This window comes from Betta splendens, chromosome 1 (genome assembly GCF_900634795.4).
Source record: "Betta splendens chromosome 1, fBetSpl5.4, whole genome shotgun sequence".
Lineage (NCBI taxonomy): Eukaryota > Metazoa > Chordata > Actinopteri > Anabantiformes > Osphronemidae > Betta > Betta splendens.
In genome coordinates this window covers 8,392,740-8,410,664 of record NC_040881.3, presented here as the reverse complement: position 1 = coordinate 8,410,664, position 17,925 = coordinate 8,392,740, and the positions used below count along the sequence as shown (strand labels likewise).

The 17,925-nt window shown below is 47.5% G+C and overlaps 1 protein-coding gene across 2 annotated transcripts in view; it reads left to right on the top strand.

Annotated features, from left to right (window-relative positions):
* The first annotated feature begins 677 nt into the window (after nucleotides 1-677).
* The window catches only part of LOC114853178 (alpha-1,6-mannosylglycoprotein 6-beta-N-acetylglucosaminyltransferase B-like), a 64,467-nt gene continuing 47,219 nt past the window's right edge, over nucleotides 678-17,925 (top strand). For both annotated transcript variants that reach the window (XM_055509179.1, XM_055509171.1), the window contains exons 1-2: nucleotides 678-1,208; nucleotides 5,065-5,177. In XM_055509179.1, the coding sequence (XP_055365154.1) occupies nucleotides 1,141-1,208; nucleotides 5,065-5,177 (181 nt within the window). In that variant the 5' untranslated portion in view covers nucleotides 678-1,140. The remainder of the gene's footprint in view (nucleotides 1,209-5,064; nucleotides 5,178-17,925) is intronic.

The following is a 17,925-nucleotide window of genomic DNA, read 5'->3' as shown; positions in this document are numbered from 1 at the left end:
AAATAGACACACTATCACAAATCAAAGCATAAGATAAAAAAATGTGACCGAAAAAAACACAAAGAAGCTTATAACTGTATCATCTGGTGTAACCATGTGTAAAGTAAAACTTGGATTATCACAATTGCCCATGCACATATTAAAACATGCAATAGCAAACTAAATAATGTCGTGAGATGTTCTGAGCACTGTGTATCTGACGGTGGCCAGTGATCTCTAACCAAGATGTGTTGCAAAGTTGGACGTTTTTGAGTAGACAATGCAAAATTATGTAAAATACTAAATGCTTTACTCCTGTTAAGGCAGGAACAAAGAAAATTGATATTTTGAGTGCTTTTTGACTCGAACTTAAAAGCCGTAGATGGCGCCATGCAGAGGTGAGTGTGGCTGCTCAGGCTTCTGACCATCCGGATCTGCACTTCACTGTGCCGCTGGACCAGCGTCAAGGCAGCAGCAGGAAGCCGCGTGAAAACCGGAAATAACGGACCTATCCCATCTGTTCCACAGGCAACGGTCTATGAGGCACTTGTCACATTATAATTGGTTGTAAAACACTTGCGCTGTGTATTTTAGTTTGACTGTCAAGGAAAATAAAACAAGAAGAGATACAACGAGACAACCATCGCGGGGCGACCGGGCTCTTATTGTGGCAGCACCGACCGGATGTGCAGCGCCTCGCCTCCGCTAACTTTCCTCCCGGAGCAGTGAGCGACTATGAGCTAACGCGGCTCCCTCGTCTCACTCCCGCGGGCTCCGCCGTGAAGTTGACGCGTCCGCGGAGCCGCCTCTCGGCTCCGTCCAAACCCGCCGCGGAGAAAACGCAGCTTTTCGATGCGCCGCACACTTTTCGCCGCATGTTCGACAACAGCGCCATTTTCCGCTGCGAACTCCCGTCGGAAACGAGTCGCTCGACCCAACCTACAGCGACCGAGACGCGGCGTCGCTGGGTGCCGTTCTCTCCAAAGGGGATTTGCTGAATGAAACTTTATCCGCGTTCCTCCCGAAGGACTGGACCCACGCGTGCGGGAGCCGTTTTTGCCCCAGACTTCCGCCGAGCAACGCGGGATTAAGGATGTTTGGTCACGTCAAGTTGCAGGGCGGGAGGTTAACGACGATGTCAGGGGTCGCTGGTTTTGGAAAATGATCACTGGCAGCACCGACGGTAAAATAATGGTCAGACGATGCCTAGTGACGTTCAAGCCATTCAGGTGAGAGACAACGGAGCTGGCGACGTTTTTTCCCGTTTCCCCTCGAGCTTCACGGCTGGTCGTCCGTTTCAGCCTATGCGCCAACGTGCTTAGCTTATATTTGACCACGCAGATGCCACGGAACTAAATCAAAGGCACTTTTGTTGTTAGGTTGATTTTCTTGTGTGTTTGCGTTGTGCACATGAAGTGGAGCGGAGGTGTGCGCACGCGCGCGGATTATTCTTTACCCAATTAAACAAGTACAATTTGAATCCATATGGATAAAACTTGTACTCGCTTTACTCTGGAGTTAACGTTAAAAGTCTCCGTGACTTAGTCTGGTTGTAGAGACATGCTACTGCCACCACCTGGTTTGGATTGGCTTCTATTGTGAAGCAAAGACTTGTGTGTGTGTGTTTTTTTATTTTTATTGTTTCAGCTAATGAATGGCTTCGCCTCCCAGCTGCTCGGTAGGTGGAAAACGCTCAGTCAGACAACCGTGACGCCGCAGACAATAAGACAATGGGAGCCTGTCAGGGGCAGGCGTGCGTTCGTCGCGGTACAAACGCAGCCAGATCTCTATGTTTTGGCTCTCAGTCTTCTCGCATGCCAGAGGGAAACCACATTGTGCCTTTAAAAAAAAGAGCCGCTCGCTGTGACGGGCGTTTGTTGAGAGCGGCTCGGTCCATTTCCCGGCAAGAAATATGTCCCAACAAGTCTGAAGACTGAAAAATGGTTGGAACCCAAAAGAGCCGCTTGCCAAATTTGCTTCAGTGTGATATTTATAATTCTGCGTCCCAGCAAAGTGTGGGAACGGATCCCAGAGTTTTGGCTACTCCCGGCGCCAGGAAAAGTTTCTTGGAAAGCATCACAACACCTACACCGTGGCTGCTGCCTTCAAAACCATGTACCTAGAGGCAAAATCTGATAAGTCTATATGTGTGAGGAAGCCAATTAGCTGATAGCAGATCTCTCTTCTGATCCAATTATAGGGAGCAAAGCATTTACTCTAAGCCCGTTAATTAAAGGCTCGTCAGGCAGGGCCCAGGCCTAATCCTTTCATATCATCCACCTAACGCCACTTAGCAAAGCTCGCTGAAAGATAAGAGAGGAAATGATCGCCCTAGGAAAACAGCGCACCGTCTCTGTGCACCGGCGTGAGCTGAATATTCACGCGCTTCCCCTCGCATCCTTCACGTTGCTTGAGCATCGCTGCTTCCTGCTTGTCCTCAACGGGCGCGTAAACACTCGGAGGAATATTAATCCTCAGGTCACAGAGAGAGGAGCCGATAGAGTGGATTAGGCGTTTTTATGCTTGGCTGTTGCCCGTCTTTGCCTCCTTCGCGTCCTCCCCCCGCTGTCTGTCACACCTGTCACCAGGCCTCCACAGCGTTCCTTACTGTAAAATTGCAGCTGGAGATGAAACATTGGCCCAACGTAACAGAACTGCATAAATAATTGATCTAAATCAGGTCAGTGATTCAGCTTTTTCAGGTTGCTTTGCTTTACAGCGAGTGTTATTCATGCGCGCGTACTATATGTACCACTGAGTCATGTGACTTCTTATTTATGACGACTAATCCCCTGATCTTGAGCTGCTTCGTGATCCTCTGTTTTGTGACGGGCTGATTCTAATTCATTTCTGCAGTACGCGCCGAACAGATGGAGGCAATACTTTATTATTTCATAATATTGCAGTATCCTGGGAGAGAAGGGGATGAGAATGAGAAAAGCCCGGTGACTGAGCATGTGCCAGCCTGGTGATTAGAGTTTTCCTTATATTTGTTGTGCAAGGCAATAAATACACACACACACACACACACACACACACACACACACACACACACACACACACGAGGCATCAGCTGCAGGTATTGCAGCCATAATCTCCTTCCATGAATGAAGATAAACCGTCCCGAGACCCCGCTTTACCTTGAGGAACGATGGCGTCCATGTAATCCTGTTTGTGTAATCAAACGCAGTAGACAGAGGCGCTCATGGTGTTGATGGCGACGATGAGGATTCAGTGTCAATAAGTTCTCGCAGTGTAGAAAAGCAGACGCTGTACATCCTTGAAGCCGTCTGAGTGTGTGATGACTAAAGACAAGACACATTGGCTCTGCCCTGGAATCTAAAGTCAGCTGGGAGCTCGCCAAACCACAGCGCTCTATACTTAACAGATTATTTAACATCATCGTGATCCCTTTGGGTCACTTCAGCAAATGCGTCTGTAAGTGGCCATTCTTCTCCCCGTTTCTTAGCGCCTCATCAATATTAAGGGCTTTCCTCGCGAACTTTGCGTGACTGGAGCCCCCCCCCCCCCCCCCCCCCCCCCCCCCGAGCAGCGCTGTCACATTCCACGCCGGCGCGCGCGCTCAAGCGGACCGCTCCCGCCCCGCCTGTAAATTGAAAGCAATTGTTATGAATTATTCATTCAATTGTTGTGCCGCGATGCAGCCCGCGCGGCTCCAGGTGCAGCCGGTTAAAGTGTAAAGTTTATCTGCGCAAAGTTGGCGCTGATTCATCAAGCGGATTGTGATAATTGAGTTTTTTTTTACTCCTGCTGTTTTATTAAACGGCGCCGCTGCTTCAGACGTGTTCCTCGCGTGCCGGAGCTGATTTGTGATTTGTTGTGACACATTTTTTAAACATGCGATTCGTTCACCCAAACAAATTTACATGATTGACGATGTTTGCTAAAATGGCTTCGCTTGCTAAAACACGCGGTAAAACTGCTGCTAGCGGTTCGTTGTCACATAAATCTGCCGTCGCGCTGCACTTCTTAGCCAGGTTCCCCTCCCTCTCTCTCTCTCTCTCTCTCTCTCTCTCTCCATTCGCGGGGGCCGGCGGCGGACGAGCATTTTTATTTTAAAGCGGGACTCAATTTGTCAGTCACGGAGGCTGCGCGAACACCGGTGGTTCCCCAAAGAGTGACCTTTGACCCTTGATCCATCAAAAACGGCAGCATCCGCACACATACAAAAAAACCTGATTCAACGCTTTCTTCATTTTATTTATTTATTTATTTTCAAATCAGAATCCCTCATGGACACACACACACACACACACACACACACACCGTCTACACCCAGCCTCATGGTGACTGACTCTCCAACTCCACTGTTCATGACCTAGTTTGCTGTGGTTACTGGTGAGGGTGAATGGGACCAGTCTGGGTGTTTACACTCCACACGCCGTACGTAACTCGCTGTTTCTGCCCATTTCACATTCACCTCCGACGCCTCCATGTTTTCGGCGCCGCTCGGTCGTCTCCTCGCCTTTTTTCTCGTCTCGCTCTCGTATGACATAAATAATCGCGTCTATTTTGCTCACACTTCGGGGACGAGCTGCTCACTCTTATTTTGGCACTTCGACATGTGCGCTGAGCGAAAACGGCACAAATCTGAAATGTTTTAAGTGCCCCCTGGCTTCTGGCTCCTGCTTTTCCACGTGCGATGGCTGCTCTATTTATGCTCCTTAAAGAGCCGCCTGCCGTGACTTGGCTGTTCCTTCGTGTCTCTACTTCTACCTCTCACATCCACGTTTTACCCCATCCTTCCATCTATGCATCTGTGTTTGCCTCTCTCCCTTTCATCTGTTGCCAACTGTTCCGTCCTGTAACACCTGCCTTTCATTATAATTTCTCTACTTTCCTCCTTTTGTTTTTTTCTTCATGCTCTCGCTCTCATTTCGCACCTAAACCTGTCTCCAAATATCCCACTTCCATCCTCTCTCTCTCGCTCCTATACCTAATCGTCTGTTCATATTTTGGAACTTCTCGCATAAAACATCCATTCACCCGTCCTTTCCCATAAACGCTTCCATCCGTCTCAACTGCCCTTTAATCCATTTCCTCTCCCCTGTCCCTGTGTTGCAGGATATTCGTGGTGGGAATAGGCTTCTTCAGCCTCTGCTTTCTAATGACCTCCCTGGGGGGGCAATTCTCAGCCAAGAGACTGGGGGACTCCCCGTTCACCATCCGCACAGAAGGTAATGGCATGTGCCGTGGACGTGTGTGAGAATGCATTTGTGCGTAATCGCATGTAAACAGTTGTGGGTTCCAGTCCTGCTGGGAAATGTGCATGAAACGAACGAGCAAAGGCGTCAGAAAGGGAAATGCTCCAGCAGCACCAGTAGGACCATTAGATGTTGAAAGGTGACGTGTGTTACACTAGACTGGTGTGGTGAGATTTAAACTGGAGAAACCAGCTACTGGTTTGGTCCACAGCAGGGTGCGCGGCTCAATGTGTTTGTGGCTCAGGCTCATATCCTGCACTGACGACAGCCTCACTCTATTTTGGGATGCGACCTTATATACAGTAGCAGAGCTGTGTGCTGTGCAATGCTGTATAATAGAATCTATCTGAATATAGCCCACGTGTATGAAATGCGTTCTGTCTGTTGAGTCTATGGGATGTTCACGCATTATTAACGCAGAGGCCCGAACAAAGCAGGCGCCTTTAGAACGAGGAAGCACAGCCAGAACTCAAATAATGACTTTCACAACAGATTGTTAGCGATGCTGGTGTTCGGATGGGGCGACGCTGTGACGTTGGGTGCTGTACCTGCGCTGCCGCCATCCGCGTCCAAGCAGATGGTGGCGTCTGCGGTGATTCTTCTAAAACCTGATGTGAAACACTTTTTTCATTCTTTTAAATCTGACTCTGCTACTGTGGATTGTGGAGCCTGGGAGACAGCTGTATCTCACCGGTGACATGTCATTAACACGCGGTCAGACAGCAATATCGCACACGGCCCGGAGCGACGACCGCCCGCCGGCGGCGGCGGTGAGAAAAGCGGAGCGGCGAACGCCTCGCGCTCCAGGTGTGAAGATTAAAAGTCGCAGGTCATCTCGCCGGGGCCGCCCACTTCTCACCGCCGCGGCTTCGAAAGACCAGACCCCGGGTCGGCGTGCGCTGTGTGAACTGCTCACGGGTCCAATCGGCCCACGTACCGTGGCTCAACGCGGAGAAGCGTGCTGGAAACCCGCCGTGGAACGGAGCGGGTCGTGCGGGATTATTGTGTTTGTGCGATAAATTACAATTAGTGCGTACGTGTCAGTGTTTCTTAGTAAAACGCCGTTGATTAATCAAGTGCTCGTGCGCTGCAGCCTGCGAAGACATCTGGAGCAAGCTCATTAAAACTGTGTAGTGTCCAATCCCCCGTGTGTGTGTGTGTGTCTCAAAACGTGTGTGTGTGTGTGTTGATCCTTTATGTACTTAAATAGTTGCACAACAGACGCCTGATCGCTACACGCCGACGTCTGCGTGCATTTGTTTGTGTTCATAACCCTCCGTTTGCAGCTCTCTCCTCCCTTTATGCGTGTCTCTGTGGTCGACTACCCCACACTGGTTTTGTTGCATTCTCTCTTTCTGTGTGTGTGTGTGTGTGTGTGTGTGTGTGTGTGTGTGTGTGTGTGTGTGTGTGTGTGTGTGTGTGTGTGTGTGTGTGTGTGTGTGTTTGTGATGAGCTGGCAGGAAATTGGCTGTTAAATGGGGCGACAGCAGCAATGTGGGACAAGATTGAGACCAGAGGGACTGAGAGACCGATCCATCTGCTCTCTGCAAATCAGACTCGCAAAACAACTGGCCCTTTCATTAAGCCTCCACTCGCCACCTGCAGACACACACACACACACACACACACACACACTTCTCTCCTGGACACTCATCGTAACCGTAATGAGTGCCCAGTTTCAACCCTTTGGTTTAACCTTGCTCGCGTTTTGTCCCCTAATTAAAGGTGGAATATCCACAATGTGCCTTTGTTAATAGATTAATGTTCCCACAACAGGAGACTCTGGCAGACTAATGATACACTGTTTCAAAAATTTCACATGTGGCCACTAGACATCCATTCATCCATCACCCTGAGCCCTGTTTCCATACGGGGTCAGAGAGGAACTGGATCTCATCCCAGCTGGGATCGGGCCGGGCCGGGCCGCAGCCTGGACATTCCTTCAGTCCATCACTTAGAGACAAACAGCCGCGCTGTAGATGCCCACATTCGCACTGATGGGCAATTTGCTGTAGAGTCACCAGTTAACCTGACGGTGTGTCTTGGGCTGTGGGAGGAAGCTGGAGTACCCAGAGGAAACCCACACAGACAGGAGCCCGGCTACGCACTAAAACCAGCTGCCAAGAAACACCGGATCTCTGGTTGGAGAGCAACGCTGTCCAAATTAATTGCACACAGAGACCTTGATATTGTAAGAGCTATTTATGCAGCCAGATTATTCCCCATATATTAATAAAGGTGGAGAATTTGCACCTGCCCTTCGCTGTGGAACGTTCGATGTTTAACGCTGCCTAACTCTCAGACATGACTTTTAAATGGACTCGCTTCATATCAACAAGGTGCACATTTTCAAAATGATGCTGAATGGATTTTAGTATCACATATAAGTCTTTCATATATAGCTCATTCATACAGTGTCACTGTTTACCTTCTACACCCTGCGCTGTCTGTAGCAGAAGCTTCCATCAATAGCTGATCATCAACTGTGCTGAATGGGGACAAACTCAACAGTTTGCATTTTTATGGAAATCCAATCCATCGGATTTCATCAGTATAGTTATTTTTACACTGACATTAGCTCTGTGTTTGTACAAAATAACAACCAACTTTGTTGTGTACAGCTTTGTTACCTCAGTGGAAGCCGTCCTGATAGCAATTGTCTGGGTATTACTTGAATTTCGCCGCCACCTCTCGCTTTTGTGGATTAGCAGCTCCCGTCGAGGTTCAGAGAGACGGGGTTTCGCTCAAATCCTGTCTCTCCTCGGTGACTCATAAACTCATCAAGAGCTGTGAGCCAGAGATGGAGAGGGTGGATGGTGAAAATGAGACAGCGGCGGAAGAAGAAAGTACAGTAGAATAGTGTGTGTGCAGGAGACGTACAAAGTACATAACCAGCATGTTCTTTCCCCAGATTAAAATAAATCTGACGCTGGCCTGATCAAAGTCTCTCCCATTGGAGCTTGTTCATATCTGCACTTTTCTACATTAACAAGGACCGGTGACAGGGCCTTTACCCTGAGCATGCTTCACTGTGCTGTTTGTTCACCAACGGCAGATAATATCCAATGTTACAGTCCCGTCTTCCAGTAGGTTTAATGGATGAACGCTTTGGCAAACTGTCAGTCATTTTTGGAGCGGACCAAAAATGACTCGCTCCTGTGATGTTTGCGTATACGTTTCTCATATGTCCTAAAGGACATCTCTGCCTGTGTCCTAGAAGGACCTCACTTAGAAGTTTGGACTAGAAAGCAACAGCAGCCTCCAAAGTTTCCTGGCTTGTTGTGAAGCGGGTGATTCAACACATCAGTGTGCAGTAACTGGTACTGGGCGAGCCCATCACACACCTCTGCTTCCTGGTCCCCTTTCATGTGTTTTTTTTTCCCCCACTCTGGATGTTCATCTCTAACACACATTCCCTGCAGTGATGTTTCCTCCCCATCGCTTCATGTCGAACAAATCTGGCATGACAATCTTCTGCATGTCGCCGGGGCGAGGTGCAGCAGTGGAGTCACTTTATCAGTGCACTCGTAGCCCGGGGACTTCCAATGGATGGTGCGTGTTTGTGTATGCGTGTGGGTTGCTGATTGTGTGATACTTGCTGGGTATCACCATCAAGACGGTGCCACAAATATAAGATGAAGCTTCAGTGAATTCCTGGAATATTTTGCCATTTCCAGTTAGGATATATTTATTTATTCTGGTTCTTCTTGATTTTTTCCACATATCACATTTTGGATTTTTAACACCTGAGTGAATGTGACTTGTGGTAGAGCAGCTCCGATCATAAAGGGAACCGTCTGCCTGAACTAGCAAGGCCCCTCTTCTGCTGGATGCTGTCGCCCAAATGGTCCCACTGATCTAAAATTCAATGTAATAACTCTGTCCATTTGTTAGAATATTCTATTATGGATTTCACCATTAGTAGAAAGCAATTTATTCCAGTACCCAGCTATAGTTTAGGGTCCATCAGTTGGACACATCTGTAGTGTTCATATTGGTAACTCCCACTTTCTTTCCCGTCTGCGTCAGCTCCAGGCTGTTCACTGTGTTATTACATCCTTAGCCCACAGCTAACACCAATACATATTAATGAGGAAGCCTATCCAATTTCCAAGTAGAGAGTGCCATTGTTCTGACCTAAGTGCTATTAACCGGCCGTGAATGAGAATTTTCTCCACAGCACATTTTATTATGGTTACGTCTCTGGGAAGGTTACTGTGCAGCAATATGCCGTCTCAATTACCCGCCTGGCGTCAGGCTCCGTCCACAGGTCGCTAGCTCATCATTTACTCGCCCATAAGCTGGTTGTTTTCCCGGGTCCTGATAGTGTCACAGCCGAGCACGGTCACGCTTCCTTTCCATGGGTCTACACTAATGATGTTTATGGAGCCGTGACCTCTGTGGCTTGACAGTTTAGGGTGGAGTTTCGATTTTCTCAGGTTTGTGCTGATTTTGTGCAGCTCCCTTGCTGGCGCACTCAGATAAGGCCGTGAAGTCACACCGGTCCACTTGAGATTTCCTTCCGTGAGCCCCCTCGTATTCCCACCTCCCTCCTGCTTCTCACTCGCCCGTTCCTTTGCATCAGTGATAAATATATCGGGTACCTGGGGTGAGACTGAATAATTGCTGGGTCGTTGTAGCAGTTTCAGTGTTTCCTCAGTTCACAGTTGCCTGTTCCACGTCTGTTTTTCTTCTCACATGCTGGTGTTGAAAGCGGTTGGACTTGTTCCGTGCAGCGAAAGTACATTTGTGCTCATTAGTCTGAGACAAAGTGTTTGGATGAAATGCGATGAAAGGAAACATGTGAGAAAGTGATTTTCTTTATTCCAAATAATAAGTTGGTTTCAGGTTTTCAACTCAAAGAGTGAGTCAGTTCAGTTCAAACCCTTGAGTTGCCTTTCTGAAAAACATAAAACCCTCTAAAGATAAAACCTTTCAAATCAATCTGTGCATGACCAATACACATTTCTATGATTCATCTGTTGGACATTTCTTTTTGTGGTTGTGTATTCTTTCTTTGCAGCATATTTATTTCTATCCAAGTGTTTTAATTAGAGTATTGAGTTCCAGAAGTAAGATCCATCTTACTTTAGGAGCTGCCCCACTGTCTTTTACATACACATTGGGAATAAATACAAAACTTTTCATGTTGCATAAACATGTTCCTTCAGCAGTAACTGCTGCTGAGGCTTTAAGGCTTTTAAAGTTCCTGACAGTAAGCCGGTGTAATCAGTGACTAAAGCGAAATGCTTTACTGTGCTAACGTTGAGGGCATGAAAGTGAAGCTGTTGTTTTAGCAGGACACTAGAAGTGTGTGTAACAGTTGCAGTTGTCAAATTTAAGCAGTATACTGTATAATATCTCATCTCCTTCGTTCCTTGGTTTTAAACCTCATATATACAGTAGTTTTTACTTTATGTATAAATGTATAAATTCTATACCTTGCTTTCCCTCTGTGCATCAGTAAAGTACATCTGTCTGTCCACAGTATCTGTTCCACTGGCGGCAGGTTGAGATCAGATGGGTCACTAATAGCTGGAGTAAAATACGGCCCACGTCGACTCCAGCAGAAATGCAGAGTACTGTTATTAATGCACAGTGTCGTAGCTGTCACAAGGTGATACGCGTGACAAACCGCTGGACGGGGCATTTATGGCCGACCGCTATGAGGCGAGAACGTGACTGGTGCACCGGTGGCCAAATGGTTATTGCCTGAGCCGCCGCCTCGCTTTGGGTCCAGCTGGGAGCCTTTATTGGATGACACACCCTCTGCCTCTCGCCGAGTCTTCTATCTGCCTCCTTGCAATCAGGGAGATTTAAGATTCAAACAGAGTTTATTAATCCTAGAGGGAAATTGCGTTGCCTTGTTACAGCTGCTTTGTGTTTGATGAGGAAGAACTGCACCAACGTTTGGGATAAAAAAAAAAGAACTAAATATGCATAAAAGGGGTCTCGTAGTCATCAGGGGTGGAACACACTGAAATAAACATTGATGGCAGAATAACATAAATAATTATGACAAAATGCTGAAACCAAAAACTATAGAAGTAGCTGGAAAACAGAACTGATGTGTTGGTGCAGGGAGAGCTTGAATAAAGTAAATAATGCTCCCAGCAGGTTTTAGTTTAGCAGCACAATGGCTCTCACACAAAATACTGTATGTACTGTATCTCATGCTTGGCTGAATATGATGCTTATGTAGCATTGCAATGCTTTCGAGGGCACTGGTGCTATTTCAGGAAATGCTGCAAGGAGGCAGTGACATGTCTCACAGGGAGACAGAGATGCAGTGGAGATAGACAGACGGGGATAAACAAAGGCTGAGAGATCCCTTTAGTATGGGTCGACTCTGTTCAGCTCTGCAGAGGCTTCTTCCCCCGTTTGTCAGCATGAAACCTTTGTTTCCGAAGTTTGACACTCTGTTCGAAAGCTAAACGCAATTTACATGTCATATCAAGTCAGACGCAACTTTTTTGTAATTCATTTAGTTCAGTATTTTAATAATACATCAGCTTCAAACATCCTTATATTGTCCTCTCGGTGACATTTAGACTTTCTATTGCTGCAAGAAGGCCACAAACAGCTTCTACTCACGAGTATCAGAAAAAACAGTTTGACAACAGTGGAAACAAGCTTGAGGGCTAAATATTAGCTCTGCTGAGTCTTTTACCACTATACAGGACAATCTAACATTTCCTAGACATATATTCTAGTGTGTGTGTGGGGGGGGGCAGGGAGTGATTGCCTAAAGTGGAAAGCTGAGTTAAGGGCAGCTGAGATGCTCCCATTTCAAAGCAGGGGATCCACTCGGCTGCAAAGCTAAATTAAGAAGCACGTGTGCTCCAAACACGACTGCATAAAGACAGTCTTTTACGCACTCGTCGGCTAAAATTACAGTCAGACGCTTTACATGTCGCCTTACGTCCCATCCCGCGCTCCCTTTCACCGTATGCACTCAACTCACACTTGCGAACGCACTTCACAGTCATCGCAGGCAGCACTAATCGCACCAGCGGCGCCGATATGAGCTGTTACGTCTCACATCTGTCGGTGCAGAATGTGTTGAAACTGCTGATGAGTGCTGCAGGTCTGACCAGGTTAAACCCCAGGTTAAACTCATGAACTCAGGCTCATCCAGGTGCCTGTGTGTGTGTGTGGAGACCATTCTCTCTAAATCAGCTGAAGGTGTGAGCTGCAGTGGCTGCAGCCCAGTTACAAGCAGCCTGTCTAATGGATGGGTGCACGTTGTAGCACACGTTCGCATTAAAAGTGTTTGCGTCCATTAAGCGTTTTGTCCCTTGTCGGAGTCACGTATTGGATGATAACAAGGATTCAAAGCTAGACAAACACGCTGCCATCTGACTGCTCTCGTCTGCTTAAGTATGTGTTTAGCAGCTGATCTGCTAGCGTGTGCGCTGCACCGGCAAGCCTTGGGCGCTCCCTCTCCCTGGAAAAGTTTAAATGGCGTTACTTGTCAGCTCGGATGATAGGACCCATCTGTTTCTCAGTAAATAAAAGACGTGCGCAAGCAGAACAGAAAAGGCAATTTCTAAAAAGACTTCTTCTTCTTCCCCCGATCGCTCGTGCTTTGTTTCCGTCGTGTAGCCGTCAGTGGACTCGTCCGCTGACGGCTACACGTGGCATTTGAATGGGAAAAGCGAAACATTTCTCCCAGAGACTGTGTGTGTGTGTGTGTGTGTGTGTGTGTGTGTGTGTGTGTGTGTGTGTGTGTGTGTGTGTGTGTGTGTGTGTGTGTGTGTGTGTGTGTGTGTGTGTGTGTCAACAGTTTCTCTCTCGACACACGTGGTCTAGATTTAAATTTCTCTATCTGCCTTTGGGAGATGAAGTTGGATTAATCCGTTTTGACGGATCTCTCCCGTTTCCTTAATGGATCCGCTCGAGGCGATCGGTCAGGGGAGAAGTAAACGTGCACAGATCTGAGCGCAGACACAGACGTGCAGCTCATACTGTAGATGGTTTACACTTAAAATACATACGTTGGCTATCACATACTGTACACATACACCCCCCACCCCCTTTTCCGCCACACACACTCACACAGCTGACTACACCCACAAGTTTTAGAAGCAGCCGAACTCAAACAGTTTAGCAAGTCGATGGAGGAAATTGCCTCAAGCCTCTCAGCCCAGCTTTGTTCAAATAAAATCCATGCTAACGCTATTTTGCATTTAGATTTTAAGTGTAGAGAAGTTGGTGTATTATTCACGGCTCTGCCCAGGTCCATTCTGCATCTGTTCATCTATAACCCCCCCCCCCCACCCCCCCGGTCCACATTCCCACTGCTTTAATCTGGTAAGTACCTCTCATTACCATCCTCTCTCTCCGAACAACCTTGTGAATGCTCGTTCTACACGGAGGCCCTTTGAATGTTACGGCCACGTTTCTTCATGATTCCTACAGTGTTTTCTAGTCAAATCCTCGGTTGTGTGTTTTCTTTTTTTGTGTGTTGCCGTGCCAGGAGTGAGGCGGATAGAAAGTGCGCCGCTACCTTCACTCTTCTGCCTCCAGTCAATAGCAAACCATCATTACCAGTCCAATCAATGTGCCGGCTTTCAACAGGCACACGGAATCCGTTGAGCTTGAACTGCACCGTGCGTCTAAGCAGTCACATAATAGCATTTGTTGGACTGAAGTGTGGTGTCAAAGGGAAAAGTAGCCTCTGTGCCAATGTATCGACTGTTTCTCTGTGATACTTAAACTAAGCGCGGTGTTTGTGTTCGATCCAACATCAGAACCAAAGCCGGTGAAAGAAGGTGATTGTACTGTATTATTTTATTTTACAGAAATTTTCATGCTGATGTTCACGTGGAGCGGTTGGTAACGCGTCATTTCACTACAGAGAAGCCCAAACTGTCCAACCATCCATTGTCCTGTTAACGGTCACCTTGAGGAATTAAAAGGACATATTTGTCTATGTTTATGTTTGTACATTGGCTGTTGTAATCCACAAAATTTAAAAAGCTACAAAAGCTAAAAAGCTAAGAACGCACAAGTACTCACAGTTTGAATAAATGTGCCAGACACAGAGTGCTGTTGTTAGAAGTATGCACACGTTTCATGCAATCATCAGTATTTCAAAAGAACATCACCCTCAGCACAAGGGAATTGTTGAATAATTGATTATTTATCCTGTGGGAGGTATTGTGTTCTATGCTAGGTGGTGCTAGGTGGTGGTGGGGGGGGGTGCGTATCTAATGTTGGTGCAAAGCACTATGTGTTTCATTTAGTGAGCTAGTTTTGCATATTTGAATACAATGAGTATTGTGTGACTGGACGATCGTCTCTCGTGTAACATACGTGTTATATATAAAACCCTGCGTCACATGCGCTTTCTGCGGCGCGGTCCACAGCGATGCCGCCGCGGCGCACGCTTGGCCGTGAATGTCGCCCCCGCAGCAACGGAACATCTCGCGTCTTTCGCCTCAGCATCAGCAGAAACAAACGCAGCCGAGTCTCAGGTAGCGGAGAGATAATGGAATTAGGCAGAGACCGCAGAGCGTCGGCTGCAAACAGAGGCTTATTGGAGCCGACGCGGCTGTCAGATTAAGCAGGGAGGGAGGCAGATCCGAGTGTGGGCTTTACTATATGTACACCACTCTTTTAATTTAGTTTTTATAGTGTGTGTGTGTGGGGGGGGGGGGGTGCAGTCTGCTGCAGATTACACAACACGGTGTCAAGCGGGAACAGGGGTCATTCATGTCTTACTCCACTTGAACACAAAGCTATTAGAGCCTGTGTCGTTTGGCCTCGTTTCTGCTGCGTGACTTCCTCCATCCGTCCGCCTCTGTCTGGCATTCCCTCTGCTGTTTACCATGCTTTAAGTCACATTAGGCAATTTAAGACAGTATGTAGTTCATCTGGTCTTTGAGTTGGTGTTTTAAAGCAGCACAAACGCTAGAAGTCTGTTACAGACCTGTCAATTGCAGCCTGTCATCCTTCCCTTTTATTTCCCCCCGGGCGCATCATAAAAGCCACAGAAAACAGATGCTGGTATGATTTTGTGATAAATTATTCAAGATTACATTTTGGGGGGATAAATTACTGTTTTACACGTTTTCTGATGTTTCATTTATTATACTGAGTCTGCACAATGTTGACACGAGAAATCTATGTTCACTTTCAACACCAATTAACTACAAGGCACCTTTTTTTTACCAGCCACAAACATTTCTTGCGATTCTGTGAACGCTTATTGTTCCAGTTTGAAGCCGTTTTCCTGCAGCGTTTTTCCACAACAACTGTGCTTTGGCACGGCGGTGCTCATTTTCAGTTTTGGCTCTGCAGAGCACATGCACGTTGGCAGAGAGCCCTCCAGATAAACACCTTTTGCACCGTGCTCCCGAACCTTCCCTCGGCCCAGCTGTTCATCCCCACTGTAAACAGCTGCATGTCTCCAGTTTGCTGCTCAGCCTCCCAGCATCACTCACCGACGCGTCCGTTCCGGCTCCGGCAGTGGTACAGTGTGTCTTGCCTCCCTCGCACGCTGTGTCGCTCGTCCGCTGCTTCATTACCTGCGAGTCGGGCTAAATAACAGGATGAGTCAAAGTGCCAGAGAACTGAAGTGTGCCACTGAGCAAGAGAAGCGAGCGGCTCCTGCCAAAGCTCTCAGCGCGGAGCGAAGCCCTGACAGATGCTAATTTATCTGCCGAGGGCTGGATTATGGAGACAAACACTTGTAGGCGCGGGGAGACAAGAGGAAGGCGCTATTAAATAAGATTTAAGGAGAATGGGGAGTGAGAGGCTCCAGGTGTGGAGTTATAGCGAGGTCGGGAACAGCGAGGATGAAGAATGTGTTGGTACATAAAGGAGAGGGAGAGAAAACACACAGAGAAAGTAGGACAGAAAGATTATGGAGAGGTCACGGAGCAGATTGATTTTAGGAGCGCGACTGTATTTAAAGTCCAAATAGCTGTTGGAAAAGCTGTGCTCTTCTACACGAGGAGCATGAGCAGTGAATGAGTGGCGATAAGCAAATTATTTTCGTTCCGCAGCACACGCGACGATAAAGATCTGGCCTCTGGCGTGTAATAGCTTTTACACAGCAGGTGCCCAGAAAAGTAGACTAGGTGGAAACTTTAGGAAGAAGTTGAAGCAGAGTACATGTAAAAAGCAAATCCTCTGGTTATTTTCAGGTGATAATGATTCACTGATACAAGTTCGGACGGTATCACACATCCACATTAACATTGTGGTCAAATAGAGAAATAATGGGGGACCTGGTTTCCTCCTGCCTTGTGTAGTGATGCTGATGCAGCATCAGCATGAACTGATGGTGGTGGGTGAAGACGCCTGCAGCATAGATGAAAGTGAAGTTCTCCAGTCAAAATGACGATCCTGCAAAAAATCAGAAAAATCTCTGAAGTCTGACTTATAGATATTCAGTAACATCCTTTCTTTTCATTTTGCTCCTGTGCCAGTGTCACTTTTAGGATCACGCTTCCTTCTCTCTCGCCGTTTAGTATTTTTTATGGGTAGAGATTCACAGAAATGAGAGCTGGTGCCATAATCTTGGCAAGCAACGCCTCCAGTATCTACATGTCAGGCTTGGGCAGGTGTCGGACCCACATGCACGGCGCAGAAACACAGGTGTGATTAAGTGCAGGTTTATTCGGTGATTCAGAGTCAGGCGGTCCAGGTCATACACAGTTCGTTCCAGCAGACAATACACAAAGGAGCAGGCAATCTCAGAATCAGGGTCCAGGCAGGGTTCGGTACACGAGCAGACTTGGCGACAGTACAGACAAGGATCAGGCAAAAACTCACGGTCAGATTATCAGGCACAGGTCTTTCACAGGTTGCGGGATCAACAGGGTTCAGGCAAGAATCAATGGTCGAGGCGGTCACGGTCAAAACACGAATGGCTACGATAGAATGCTGGAAAGAGTACATGAACTAACAATCTGGCGACTGGTGTGGGTGAGAGGTGGAGGTTAAGTACAGGTGCTGATTACTAATTAGCAACAGGTGTGGATGATGAGAACCGGAGCGTGACAGGAAGTTAACAAAATAAAACAGGATGTGACACGTAACATGAATCATGACACTACACACATACTGTACACATGGTTTATACATGAATCCTTCTAAAGGCAGTCTGCAATACCACAGGGAAGTAAAGTCTCCGTCTGGAATATTCATATGAGACGAGATGATGATGATGATGATGATGATGATGATGATGATGATGATGACAACCACCAGCATCACAGAAATCACTTTGGTCTTTGTTGTCCAGGCTCTGCTTGTTGTGAATCACTGCAGCCAGTCACGCTTACTCAGTCAGACTAGTGGAAAGGTCATGTCACAAATGTTATTGTGTACTTATACCCAGCAGACACACACACACACACACACACACACACACACTTCAAACTCCCCACGTCTGCCAAAGCGCAACACGCCGCTCTGTCACACTAACGCGCATGGACGTGGCTGCGGTGAAAGCGGCCCCTGCAGCTGTGTCTCTGTCTGCTCTGAGCGACGCAGACCTGCCCGAGTAGTGAAAGTCAACAGAGAAAAGCTTTCTGAGAGACGGCGGCGGCTGGTGGAAATGGTAATGAGGGCCGCGACTTGTGTCTGTCAGACGCGTCTGCGCGCGGGCGGGTGCTCTGATGTGGTGTGTGTTTGCAGCAGGCAGCGAGGTCGTGGCTGATGAATGTCACCAGACACACACACAGACACACACACACACACTGCATCA